Source organism: Argopecten irradians, chromosome 7, assembly GCF_041381155.1.
Source record: "Argopecten irradians isolate NY chromosome 7, Ai_NY, whole genome shotgun sequence".
Lineage (NCBI taxonomy): Eukaryota > Metazoa > Mollusca > Bivalvia > Pectinida > Pectinidae > Argopecten > Argopecten irradians.
Genome location: NC_091140.1, coordinates 19,127,917 through 19,142,651, shown reverse-complemented (window position 1 = coordinate 19,142,651; position 14,735 = coordinate 19,127,917). Strand labels below are relative to the sequence as shown.

Genomic DNA, 14,735 nt, shown 5'->3' with positions numbered 1-14,735 from the left:
GACAATGTTAGATACGTAGACAATGGTATTATGTCATGATTGCCGACCCAATGTTTATCTTCCGGTATCGTGTTGTTGCCAGCCTGTGAGATGCAGAACCAGTTGTTCAAGCAATTGGGGCCAGAAGCTAAAAAGGACTGGCCATTTGTGGGCGATGTCGTCTGCGTACAATTGATGGGTATGTATAAACGTGTAAATATTTTATCTAAATTAAAACTCTCAAGATAAATGTAAATATATATGTATCTAGCAATCCATGAACATACATACGTCAATGACAACCATCATATAGCTATAAATTGTGTGACCAGGAATGAGTGTATGCGTTAGAGAAGGAAAAGGCTGGTAAAGGACGTTTATTTGTTTTAATGTCCTATCAACGGATATGTAAGTTTATACATATTAACATGTCAGGTCAATGGGTGGAAGACCGCAGTACATGGTAACTGTCCCTCATAAGTTTCAAACTCCTGACTCAAGGGTGACCGCGGTGGCCGAGTGGTTAAGATGTCCCGACATATTACCACAAGCCCTCCACCTCTGGGATGCGGGTTCGAATCCCATGTGGGGCAGTTGCCAGGTACTGACCGCTGACCGGTGGTTTTTCTCCGGGTACTCCGGCTTTCCTCAACCAACAAACCTGGCACGTCCTTACATGACCCTGGCTGTTAATAGGACGTAAAACTAAACAAATTAACAAACAAATCAAGGGTGGCGGTCTTTGTGGTAATGTCGTGACCGTTGCAGCACTTCGATCATTTTGATCAGAAAATATGCGATGAGATGCGAGTTGACCGGATTGTGAGTTGAAGGCCAAAATTGGGGGAACTGATACACTATCTGGTTGTAGAAATGTAAGATCAACGATACATTTTTAAATGAATGTTTAACGGCAGTTTTGCTAAACAACAAATCTAGTTAATCTAATCTCATCAATTATAAACAATGTCTTAATGAGCCAAGGACTGAAACCCGAGAGTTACTCACCGCCTACGGAAACAAGTCACCAAAACTGGAAACTGTAGTTAACCATTTCACCAATATGGCCACCAACGTCAATTACACTATCATTCTTAATTATAATTACCGTCAACCCACGTGTGTGAATTTGTAAAACTTTGAAATAGATTTAGATGTGAAGAGACACGACTAAATATGAAATATGTATCTGTCTTAAAACACATTACCACATTAACTTTATGAAGGAGGGTAATGACATTAACGGTGTTTTCTGTCTACGTGGTTGTCAGGATATCAGTCTGACATTGCAACAAGCGGTTTCGAGTCGCACAGGGATTTGTCGACAGTTATACCAATTTTTATATTCTGTACTGTTTTGAGTCACAAAGGGACTTGTCGACAGTTATATCATTTTTGATATTCTGTATTTTTTCGAGTCGCACAGGAATTTGTCGGTATTAAGTTATTTATACCATTTTTTATGTTCTGTACTGTTTCGAGTCGCACAGGAGTTTTGTCGACAGTGTTTCGAGTCGCACAGGAACTTGTCGATAGTGCAAACAAATGATGTGTCTTAAACATTTTTACGATAGCGTTTAAACCGAGAAAAAAATGTTATCAATAATTAAAAAAAAAAAAACGCACATCGTGTGTATTATTGACTTTATCAAACGACGGATATTTTCTGGTAAATATTTCGATACTAAACTGTACTCATTTCATCTTCGGGTCAAGAATATCAACCCCAGAGCGATGGGTGGACTGTTTTGTTGAAGGAAAACTAGTACTCGAAAATACTCAATTATTATAATTTATTGCAGGTAACATAAATATTTACAACATTATAAAGTCAGCTGACAAGTATTCACACAGTATTTACCTATACTAATGGAAAAGTCCCAGAAAGTCCCAGGAACTCAATCCAATGCTCTGCGCCGCTGCTCTCGCCTGTACACTTAAATTGTCAGATACAATCAACACCAGACTATGGGCCAATCAATTACAGACAGAACACGTGTATTATATATAGGAGACAGTCAAGTACAGATGACACGGAATATTGCATAGGGACTTGACTCACTAACAAATAAAGACAGTCGAGCACATTTACAGCTATCATACGCGATCCGAGCCTCTTTCAGTCACAATCAAATACAAATAAAAAATGTGCCTCCATTATATCTGTTTTAGGTGAGGGAGTGTTCCATGTGCCATATCTCCAAGACGCTTCATACTATGGCCTTGGCGGAGTAATCGTGAAGGAAGCCAGGTCGCCATTAGAAAAGCTTCGTCGGCGCGTTCCTGGAGCAATGGCGGTAGGTCGCCTGCGCGACTTTGTTCAGAAGGACAACTCCAAATTTCAGGTCGAAGATATGAAGCCAACGAAAGAAGAAAACTCAACCATCAATCAGAGTTATGTTTTCTCGGAGTCAGACATGAAAAATGGAGTGAAAAAGGCGGTAAATGTTGAAGTTACTGGTTGTTTTAAAGAATCATTCCCCAATCTTCCGGACGTCAACTCTCTTGCAGTAGATTTTCCTGATAAAGGTACATATAGTCTTTGACTGTTACATTCCTGTATATAACACTAATAGTCGTATTGAGGCTTCCTCGTGAAACATATTTTCTTCATCATTCAATTGTCAATATCAAGTATAAATGATTTATTCTTTAGCTTTGCACGTACATTATTCTGTATTTATCAAAGTTTATGAAAGGTCAAATGGTACGTTGTACAACTATTGAAAATGAAAAGAAATTACTTACTTTAGGATGTCTGTTGAACATTTCTCTTGAATTAGACCTCAAAATCTCATATATAACCTACAATAAGAGCGTAGCATAAAACACATGATTTAATAATGAATTGAGAGGTCTTAATTACAGAAATAACTAAATTTTACCTCAGAAGTTAACAAAATGTAAGGTTTCATATCCTTAACAAAGAGTAAACCACGTACGCCTACATTCACAAAAAGTTCCTTCACCTGACCTAATTTTGTTTCACATTGAAGGTTTTTATCACTCGATAAAACTTACTCTTTCCCATGTGTTTTCAACAGACTAAATGTTACATCATTCCACATAGACATTTATCACTTGATCAAACTTTGCCTTATTCACACAGGGTTTCATCACCTAACCAAATTTTACCTCATCCATACTGTATACTATGCCAAATCAGTGAGTATAGAAGTGACCATAGGCAATCAGAAAGACAAGTATACTGTAAAAGAAACTATTCCATTGGGATTCAAACTGCGGAAATACAACTTTGGAACGGACGGTAAACTTTCCAAGTTCAAGGACTTATCAGAACGGAACTGGTCAGTTACGTGGATAGAAAAATCTAAAATAAGAACTCCTATGGATCGCCTTCCAAAAGTACCAGCGGAAAAACAAAGCGAAAGCGAAGGTAAGCATGTAATTATAAGGGCGCAGACCTTCGTGTTACTTTTAAGGTAATACATTTATGAAAATATAAGGGGAAAAAAACAATCTTCAAATCCAGTCCTACATACTGACAGCGTCAGTTTGCGGCCGCCATTTTTTATACATATTGAAAGGGGAATCATGGGAAATCACCATAGATATACTGCTTTGAAGTAAGTTCATTATATAATCGAGCCGTTCAAACGCTCTTCTGATCTGACAAACGTAATCTTCATTCGACAGAAGCTCAGTGATATTGCTCTTTATTTGTAAGCGTTCAAGTGATTTAGGCCACTTTCCAATATGATCAGCTGACAAAAAACGGAATATCGGTTACGGAAATAAAGTTTCTTACCTTCTCTAATGGAAATTTCCTTCTCAAATGGGGGTTTGGGGACAAGGTTAGAGTGTAAATATATGAATAAAAAATAAAGGGAATATTTGGCTCCGTTATTTCCATAAATTGCACTTTTGCATAATTAATGGTTACTGAAACATCTGACTCCGCATTCAGTCATATTATCGTTTTAGTTTTCTTTGCAACTGACATCTACTCCAGAGATATCTGCACTTCCGGTGAGGTAAGGTTTCTCTGTCTTACCCAGGGCAAGACCGTCTGCACGCGTAGATCATATTTGCACGATATCCGGAAGTTGTAAAGCGTCATTTGCAAATAAAAATTAACCTATGCAGTCCAATTGGACAATCAATATCACATTCGAACTCGAGCTCGTGCTGAACTTTGACCTAATGATCATCGCAAGCGGAATTCCAACCTACCTTCACGTGTTTTCCTTGATATTGATGTCTTATCCGGTAAAAAGACTTATTTAACTGGGTTTTATACTATATTAGTTAGTATTTCTATGACTGAATATTTAAAAATTATTGAGATTCCTGTTTGCCACAGTGCAACATGTTTGACAAAGTAAAATAGAAATTTCCAAGTTGATTTATTGTTTATTGTTGGGTTATGTTTAATCGCGTATTTGTATGTAGTTTTAACATTTTTGGTGAAATTTCGGGCAGAAAAACGATCAATCCCTACCTAGAGAGCAAGACAGGGAGATCTCTAGCTTCGGAGGAGATTCATAGCAGTGTAACCTCGGCAAGCCTCGGGTTATACACCATTGAATCTCCTCCTCGGGTTATATATTTCATTGTCTTTCCCTGTAGGGAAAGATCCAATTAGTCCTATCGAATCAAGTGTTAAGAAGAGAACTTTGCTATGATGCGCTTACTTTCCTGTCGTCACATGTTTTGTGAACTGTTTCTGAAAAGTTTCCCTTACTCTCCGTGCGCCTTGAATAGATGTAATCAATCCATTGTTTGCATTTTGAGGGATTTGTAATTGTTTCATTTGAATATATTTTATCAAAATATCTAGGTACCATATTTTAGCAGACTGTTCTTTCCTTTCTACAAATCTATATTGGAGTTGTATTTGATGTTTGAATCGGTGATGCTTTCATTTTTGTATCGTTTTACTTTACACTAGCAGTAAAAACAAAGAACATGTGTACATAAAACTCTATTTATTAAGCAAATAATTTCTTCAAACACAATGTCAACAGTTTTCTCTAAAATATAGTTTTCATTTTCAAAAAGCTTTAATTAACAATTTCCCCTGTAACATAATATTTACAATGCCCAATCACCCTTATACCTACACTAGGCAAGAAAGTATTAGACATGCCTCATGTTGTTTACTGATGATACAGGAGTCAGATCTACAGTTTTGAAAAAAAAATCTCACAGCTTCCTGTTGCAAATATTGATATATCTACTATAAAAACAGATGATGTTCCGATTAACTTCCATTTTTAAATTTCTTTTATTGTAGATTCTGATGGTTACTTCACACTCCCGGGCGCATGTGCAGCAACTCGTGACAGCTGATTGGTTCTTTGGTCTATATTCCTGATCGTCACTGTTACCATGGTGTTTATTTTTTTCCTACAAATAAATGCGTCTGGTTTAGCAAAGCATTTCTGAGTAATATATGTTATGTAAAGAATTAGATATCCTTACTATACACTGCCACATGGCGAAGCATGCATTGGTGCTTGCAGGTGTATAATTTTAGCATCATATCACAATTATTTCTCAGTGATTCAATGAGGATACAAAACGTCTGGATAGTTTTCCCTATCCCAAAATAGGATAAATGTATTTGGGCCCTGGTTAGCAATGAGAATGTTCGAAAGTTAGTAGAGACATGATATAAGATTTTAACATTTAGTTAATTGATAGATATTCAGCTCTGGCGGTAAGTGGATAAACCATTCAAATTTAACGGTTAGTGGGCATATATTCAACTCCGGCGTAAGGTGGGTAAACATTATATTGATTTTTGATGGTTAGTGGGTATATATTCAACTCTGGCGGTTAGAGGGTAAATATTCAACCCTGATGGTTAGTGGGTAAATATTCAACTCTTACGGTTAGTGGGTAAATATTCAACTCTGACGATTAGTTGGTAGTTATTCAAATCTGACGGTTAGTGGGTATATATTCAACTTTAACGGTTAATGAATAATTATTAAACTCTGACGGATAGTTGGTAAATATTCATTCAAATCTGACAGTACATTGTAAGTAGACATTCCAATCTGACGGTTAGCAGACTGACATTCTGCTTTATAAGTAGAGAAGCAGTTGACTTCGATTACCTTTTGAAAATAATAAACAGCAAGAAAACAGTGTAGGGAGGTGTCATCATTCGACTCTGAGAATAAGGAGACATTCAACACTGAGAGTTAGGAGACACTCGACACTGCTGACACTAGTCATTCGACTCTGAGAGTAAGGTGACATTCGAAACTGACGGACAATAGTCATTCGACTCTGAGAGTAAGAAGACATTCGGCACTCACCGACACTAGTGATTCGACTCTGAGAGTAAGAAGAAATTCGACACTGACTGACACTAGTGATTCGACTCTGAGAGTAAGGAGACATCCGACACTGACTGACACTAGGCATTCGACTTTGAGAGTAAGGAGACATTCGACATTGACTAATACCTGTCACTCGACTCTGAGGGTAAGGTGACATTCGACACTGACTGAAACTGGTCATTCGACACTGAGAGTAAGGAGACATCCGACACTGACTAACACTCGTCATTCGACTCTGAGAGTAAGGAGACATTCAAAACTGAGAGTAAGGAGACATTCGACACTCACTGACACTAGTCATTCGACTCTGAGAGTAAGGTGACATTCAACACTGACGAACACTAGTAATTCGACTCTGAGAGTAAGGAGACATTCGACACTCACTGACACTAGTGATTCGACTCTGAGAGTAAGGAGACATTCGACACTGACGAACACTAGTAATTCGACTCTGAGAGTAAGGAGACATTCGACACTGACTGACAATAGACATTCGACTCTTAGAGTAAGGAGACATCCGACACTGACTGACACTAGTCATTTGACTCTGAGAGTAAGGAGACATTCGACACTGACTGACACTCGTCATTCGACTCTGAGAGTAAGGAGACATTCGACACTGACTAACACTCGTCATTCGACTCTGAGAGTAAGGAGACATTCAACACTGAGAGTAAGGAGACATTCGACACTCACTGACACTAGTCATTCGACTCTGAGAGTAAGGTGACATTCGACACTGACGAACACTAGTAATTCGACTCTGAGAGTAAGGAGACATTCGACACTGACTGACACTAGTGATTCGACTCTGAGAGTAAGGAGACATTCGACACTGACGAACACTAGTAATTCGACTCTGAGAGTAAGGAAACATTCGACACTGACTGACACTAGTGATTCGACTCTGAGAGTAAGGAGACATTCGACACTGACTAACACTAGTCATTTGACTCTGAGAGTAAGGAGACATTCGACACTGACTGACACTCGTCATTAGACTTTGAAAGTAAGGAGACATCCAACACTCACTGACACTAGTCATTCGACTCTGAGAGTAAGGAAACATTCGACACTGACTGACACTAGTGATTCGACTCTGAGAGTAAGGTGGCATTCGACACTGAGTGACATTAGTGATTCGACTCTGAGAGTAAGGAGACATTCGACACTGACTAGCACTAGTCATTAGACTCTGAGAGTAAGTAGACATTCGACACTGACCGACAATAGATATTCGACTCTTAGAGTAAGGAGACATCCGACACTGACTGACACTAGTCATTCGAATCTATAAACAAAAAGTCTGTCGACTGTTTGACAATAAAAAGGCTGTCGACTGTTGGGCAATAAGAGGCATTAGCTCCTTCTTAACATTAGAGAGTCATTCTTATCCAACAATAAGGAGATATTCAACTCTGTTTGAAAGTTGCTAAGGAGACATTCGACTTCGTCAGTTTGACATGATAGTTTATACTCTGTTTGACAGTGAAGAGATCTCCTTATAAGGACACATTCGACAATGATTTACAATAAGGAAACATTCGATTATTTTGTGTTAGAAAGAAGGTATAAGACAATATGGAATCGTTTGGCTTTGGCAGTTAACTGACCAACATTCACCATATTTACCAGTTATTACGAAGACCGTGTTTAATATTTAGGATATACAGTTAGTTGACAGACATTTGACGTCACTGATGATTGAGACGCATGCAATTTGACTCTTTGCAATTATTCGAATGATAGTAGTCGACTGGCATGTTGTAAGAGGTATTTAATTAAGTTGAGCAACTGATTCCGATTAACATAAGACTGGATCGTCTGACGTAGTTTTCCCACTCTCCGTTAGGCTTCTATGAGCGCAACCTGGCTGAGAGACTTGGTATTAGGGCAGATAATCGAGTCTAACATATCAACATATTTGATAACTGAACACATGTCCGTGTAACTTATAAAAAAATAAATATAAAAACAAAAACAGCATCATGATAATAATTCATAAATTACGTCTAATGAACAAAGAAGTTCATCAACTTGAACTGGATTGTGTAAGATAGAGCCAGCTTTTGTCGGCTGGGTGTGGCCATCTTTGGATACTTTATTAAATTTTTTATCCCACGTTTATTCTCTGCTGCTGGACTAGAGTTGTCCACACAGAGAACAGCTGCGGGAGACTCATGCTTTCCAGTGCTGTTTTTATACGAGAATATTGTGACATAGCCCCACCTGCAGCCGTGGAACACACCGGGAGTGTCAGGTTAGCGTTCTGTTCCACACAAGTACCGGTATTCGGCTCACATATCCCTGTAACACACAAATTTCAGCGTATTTATTTTTTGAAGTTTCACTTATTGTAGGGTGGATTTCTGATTCTTTTTGTCCTATAGAGTAACAGGTAAAATCTCAAGTGTTTTTTCTGTTGATGCCGAACAGTTCTCAAACTCAAACTGTATCAACGAAAATATTCCTTATGCTCAGAGGAAACAAATAGTGTGATCGTCCATATTAAGAATGAACCATACTTTTTCGAGAATGAATAGTTTGTCAAGATACTAGGAAGATGGTTATAAACAACATTACCGGGGAAAAAATCAATTTTTTTTTTATATAAACCATATGGGTATAATACTACAAATATGTTACAAAAGAGTTAAACTTGCTGAACAAGTTTATGAACGACGTCAAAAGTTTGCGTAGCAACGATGCTGTGTTGCAGTCAGGTAAAGTTAATCAGTTATCCAAGCATGACCTGATTTGGACAAAACAGTTTGGCTGATAAAGTGGTTTTATTTGCTTTTTAAAAAGACAAATTCTAAAAAATAGTGTCTCATGAGCCAAAGTGATTGGATATTGATGCATTAGTTAAGGTCTAAAGTGAAAATAATTGTAGTATATTTCAGTATGTGACACTTAAATACACATATCTTAATCCTGAATCTACCTCACGATTACACTTACCTGGGTGACCTGTAGGGGTACCGAGGGTAAGAGAAGTAGGATTATCAGCCCAGGTATCAATGTTACTTTGTGTGCAAGTGAAACCAAGCTCCACGCCATTTGTCACTCCGTCCAAGTCTGAATCTTCATTGCACAGTTCCAGGGTCCAAGTATTGTTGTAATAGGCGAACCTCTGTATAATAAGACAAATAAAAACCATGTTGGAGACAGTACACATAGTATAAGGCTTACCCGCCTTAGTACCAATTCTCCTCGCTAGGTTGTGCTCAAGAATACTTTCGGAGCGCAGCCCAGCGGATAGTAGAAAAACTACGGCGGGCTGCGCTCCGGTCCAGTACAAACAGTTCAAGATTATAAGTCGTGACGTGCTCACACTTTGTTTGCTATATGAACGTACGCTTCTGTAATTGTCTGTATTCTTTAAGTTAGCAAATATTCAGATATATTATACAAAATATGTTAACTCAATACTGAGTTATTATTAAATTGATGGACATACGTGTATATATCAAACGTAGGTTTACACACTTCCTACTTACAGATAAAGGTTGTGTAAACTGTATAATAAAAATGTCAAAAATTAATATCATATCTTAATGGGGTTACATAATTATGTTAATGTTTTAAAGTTATGAATACAGACGAGCAGTTCAGATATGCAATGTCAGAAGCAGACATACAAAAACCTTCTGTGGAGAAGACGAATGATGTTTCTGCCTTGATTATAATTTTGTAGTGTCTGATGGGAGAGATGTAATTGTTGGTAGGGGTCTCGCCCACCAACTATTGTATTTCTCCTACACAGACGCTGTGAATTGAATTAATTAAAACCGTGTCTTTGACTAACGTCATGTTAATTGTAACTTAACATAAACCACTTTAGGTTAATACTTATATGCTGGTTCAGAACCTTGTCTAGATATAAGAAATATTGTTTCCTAGTGCGCATGACTATTATAGCTCAGTTCTGAACTAATCTTCGTACTGGTTTTTTTCCTCTTGGTACTTAAGACTTACTAGTTTTAGGACGTAAACAGAACAAAACACAACTTTGACCTTATATGTAGTGTAGTCAAATTCTATTGGTTGGTATCATGTTTTCCTGCCTATTGGAGTTGTCTGATTTTTATATTCATTATAATATTTCTGTTTTAATTGCATTCAAGCATAACGGATTTAGTCGTAAAGCTGCTACAAAGGTTGTATTATTTAATGATTTACATGTAGGAACAGAGACAGGCAAGACATGCTATTGTAATGATTACCATTGAAACAAAGCGACAGGTATACAAGGAGAAGAGTTGTACTGTATATATCTATATTCATAGATAAAACATAAAGACTTCTCATTTACATACTTGGATTTCCAAAACAAATATCTGGGTTTGTGAGAAACACAAAAAATAGCATAAAACTTATCATTTAAATGTTTGAAATGCCCCAGATCTGTATTCAAATCGTGTGAAAGGCACAGGGAAACTACAGAGCCTTTCATTTAAAGGTTTGGATGTCCCATGCCTACAAGTGCTACAACACAACGATTATTCAACAACAAAAGTTCAGAATAATTCATTACGTTATTGATAAATATCTTCATACTGCATTTATACGGATTTCATAAGAATGCTTACAAAACTGACTTAACCTAGTTACGTGTAATTACACACACTTAATTTTATAAAACCTGGTTATTGTCCTTAACATGATCACTCCTGGTTGTATAGATCTGACAGTGTCCATCCATGTTATATATTCATATAAAATATAGTTACCGCCACTGTTTACTTTCCTTGGGCAACATAATATATACACTGCTTACAGAATATAGTTATTATTTATCATTTAGACGATAATTTGTGTTTAATCGTGTAAATACATATAAAATAATTTGTTTTTTTGTTTGTTTTCTGCTCACTCAGTACCTCATTCCAGAAATAGTATCATGGGTTTGTTTTTGGATAAAATTAATTATTCTAAATACTTTTAATATCAAGAAAAATAAGAAGTTCAAACTTATCAATGATGATAATAGTGTAAAGTAAGTAACTTTAATACTAATTCGACAATAGATTAAAAAAATACCATTTGTCAGCGGTGTAGTATCTTTTAATAATTATAATTTTTTCCCTGTATTATTTTAAATGCTGATATATCTTACCTCTCCGAATTTGTTTCGGTCTGTATCTGATGCCTGCTTTTGGACATGACCTACTGCAAGCCAGCTCACTGGGTCGTCGTCCGCACAAGGCTTGTATTTAACATTATATCCATTTGGAATCTCGTCAAGGTACGAAGGGTAGGATTGAATGTAAGAAACCATCGTTATCACGATAAATACAGCGTGGAGCAGCATTCTGTTATCTTCTTTCCTGTCGGACTTTAAAGGATGATGAAACTTACGACGTTACACAATGTTTACAAAACCTTCAACAGCTTCCCTCAAATAAAGCAGGGACACAGTTTGACATAAAAATACTGTATCTGTATTGTACACGATGTGATGTAAAACAACAGAATTTAATGTACACAGTTGAGACCCTAGTAACTCGCTAACACGTCTGACATCAAGAAGCAGGCGGACGTTATATGATAGACAGACTTCATGATTTGTTAAAATTAATAAATGCCACTGCTCCCATCCATCTTGTTAGTGGTTACATAGAAAAAACAACATAGTTTGAGTTAGCAGGATTTACGCACAGTCGGCGTTACGTATATATATTGTGTAGTAATTAATCAAGTGATGGCTTTCACGTCACGGAATTACCATAAAATGTCACAAACATTTCCATACATTACCTCTACTCTGGTTCATCGTTTAATTCTCATGCTAATTAGTGTCTTATTCTTACTGGACAAGCTGTGCTAAAAGTGTTAGTGTTACGAATTTGCAATTATTACTTTAACGATTTAAAGCTGTACGGTTAATTTAATCAAGTAATGACTTATTTAATTTATCTTAAACGAAACGTACAACTTTTAAAATACTAACAAAGTGTTTTGTAGTGCTAGGTTGATTACGTTTATTAGGACGGTCTTCCATGTATGGAATGGGATACGCGTGTCAAAGTTTATGTTTGAGAGGCTGTGGCATATTTGTATTGTGTCACTTTTTAATAATAGGACACTTGTCCATTTCACAGTGCTATCTCACTGAAGGATGTCGTGTAAGACACCGAACGACACACCCCAACCTGTCACGTTATATTGATAACGGGAAAACCAGTCGTCCATCTTCCTTTAAGCTGAGCGCCAGGCAGGAGAAGAAACCATTTCTTTTCTAGACTATGATATGTCTCGTCCGAACCGAGAACCTACCTCGTATAGGCGAACACTCAAAATAAATCACCTATAATCCACAGCCTAAAAGATTTCTAGACACCATATAAGCGTATTAAATGTATTTACAAATTAGAATAAGACTCCGTCATATAGCTGTGTCGGACAGTCAGGCTCATTCCTGTACCAAAGGACCAAAACGATCGATACTACAAAAGGCAATTGAAGCAAAAAATGGAACACGCAAAATATCTATATATTTTACTGTTAACATAACTATATTGCATCATCAATTTTAATTTGATATCGAATTTACTTTAATATTTGTAGAGTTACCGTAATATTGAAATCGTACAATCGCAGTATCAGCCACACACAGAGACATAAATGTCCACTAAAGTGACAAAGGAAAAATGGTCTACATAGACATATGGTATTTATACACAGGTCAAATTGTGTTATGAATGGTTATTAGGGAACCAAAGAAAGTGGTCTTAATAAGCAGGCGATCCTTATACAGAGGTGGTCGCTAAGGCAGGTTTTACTATATTGTCATTGTATTCTATTTTATTGTATTTCATATACACGATTACAGTAGCACCAGTGGCACAAAGATCAAAGGCATGTGAATTACAAAACATAGAGATAAAGTTTTTTTTTTTTTAATATGTTATCAATTTTAAATTTAAATTCAAATGATTTTTTTCTTTTTTTACACTTATATAACGATATAGAAAATATATTTACAATGATTATCATATAACCTGATGCTAAATAACTAAAGTTTTCACTGTAGATATAAATATTGTTTATGCATAACATTTGCCATTGTCAACATTTTATTATGTTTTGAAATCACGTAAATAAATGGACTGAATTTATTCAGTGTTTTAATATTAGAAGAATGCACACCATTTAATGTGGTTTGCATTGATTGCTAAATAAACAAAGAACAGTACATACGTAGAACATCTGTTTACTTTTATTCACATTAAATATTCTTACGTACACTAATAAACAACCTCCATCAAAACACTAATGTATGCGGTGTAGTGCGTCCATGTCCTCACATACGTCTGTCACATTAATGGAAGAAATGTTTTGGGGAAGCTGCGAATCATTTATAGCACCATTCACAACCTCTCACCGGTAAAAAAGTCATCACCTACAATTCATATCCAACAAGCATTGCATATATGAAAATAATGTTATTTTCCTTAGAAAATTTATTCTGTATTAACTGAATAAATCATAACATGAATCCATATATCAAGTAAGTAAAAAAATGAAATTGTAAAAATTAAAATGTACGGTGGCTGATTGATGCCATTTCGTCTTTTCGTCTTTTCGCCCCGAAAAGACGAAAATTAAATATCTTAATTCTCGTCTTTTCGCTCCGAAAAGACGAAAATTAACAAACCTTAATTTTCGTCTTTTCGTCTTTTCGTCTTTTCGGGGCGAAAAGACGAAAATTAACAAACCTTAATTTTCGTCTTTTCGTCTTTTCGCCCCGAAAAGACGAAAATTAACAAACCTTGAATTTCGTCTTTTCGTCTTTTCGCCTTTTCGCTCCAAAAAATTACAAATTACAGATATACTTTGTCATCTTTCATATACGACGGAGATTATAATATAATTTCTAATGTACAATTATGATGAAGACCATGTCATGTATGTAGTCAAAATGTCTTTTCAAATAATATACAGTACATTGTACCTACTGATTGACTGTTATAATTAACTGTATTCGAGCAATTTCTTGGTACAAGTCCTTCCTTTAAACTCAAAGTCTTCACAAGTTGTCTTTCATAAAAATATTTTGTTAACAAGTTGATCCGTGGTTCAAACGCTTTCAAATATTACCCGCCGACAACTTTTTTTTTCAAGTTGTGTAGGGGAGGCAACTCCTGTAAGTACTATGTTTAGCATCTTAAGTTCATTATGTCCTAACATATACACGGCAATGTTTTGATAAGCGTAATTGCTAAATAGGGCGATTAGAACACAAAAAAATAAGATATTAGTGAATTTTAGAAAATGTATCAATCACGCTAAAAGGTTTGCGGAATGATGAATCTGTTTGTGGCACGTGGTATATGCCACGTGTGAGAAATCTACGTAACTGCTGTAAACATACATGTAGACTTATGTTTTAAAACTTCTAATCTTAGCGATTGATGAAGATACTTGTAATACTATCAA

General features: G+C 36.3%; 2 protein-coding genes across 2 annotated transcripts; one reads left to right on the top strand and one right to left on the bottom strand.

Moving 5' to 3' along the window:
* Positions 1-21: 21 nt before the first annotated feature.
* LOC138327775 (uncharacterized) lies at positions 22-5,372 on the top strand. Its single transcript, XM_069274142.1, has 4 exons — positions 22-178; positions 2,152-2,508; positions 3,089-3,376; positions 5,237-5,372. Exons 1-4 carry the CDS (start codon positions 91-93, stop codon positions 5,290-5,292), a joined length of 789 nt encoding a protein of 262 aa, XP_069130243.1. The 5' UTR covers positions 22-90; the 3' UTR covers positions 5,293-5,372.
* LOC138327776 (temptin-like) lies at positions 4,914-11,848 on the bottom strand. The gene is made up of 4 exons (XM_069274143.1): positions 11,413-11,848; positions 9,255-9,426; positions 8,523-8,600; positions 4,914-5,349 (listed from the first exon to the last, which is right to left on the bottom strand). The coding sequence occupies exons 1-4, from the start codon at positions 11,605-11,607 to the stop codon at positions 5,339-5,341; spliced, it is 456 nt and encodes a 151-aa protein (XP_069130244.1). The 5' UTR covers positions 11,608-11,848; the 3' UTR covers positions 4,914-5,338.
* Between the last annotated feature and the right edge of the window lie 2,887 nt (positions 11,849-14,735).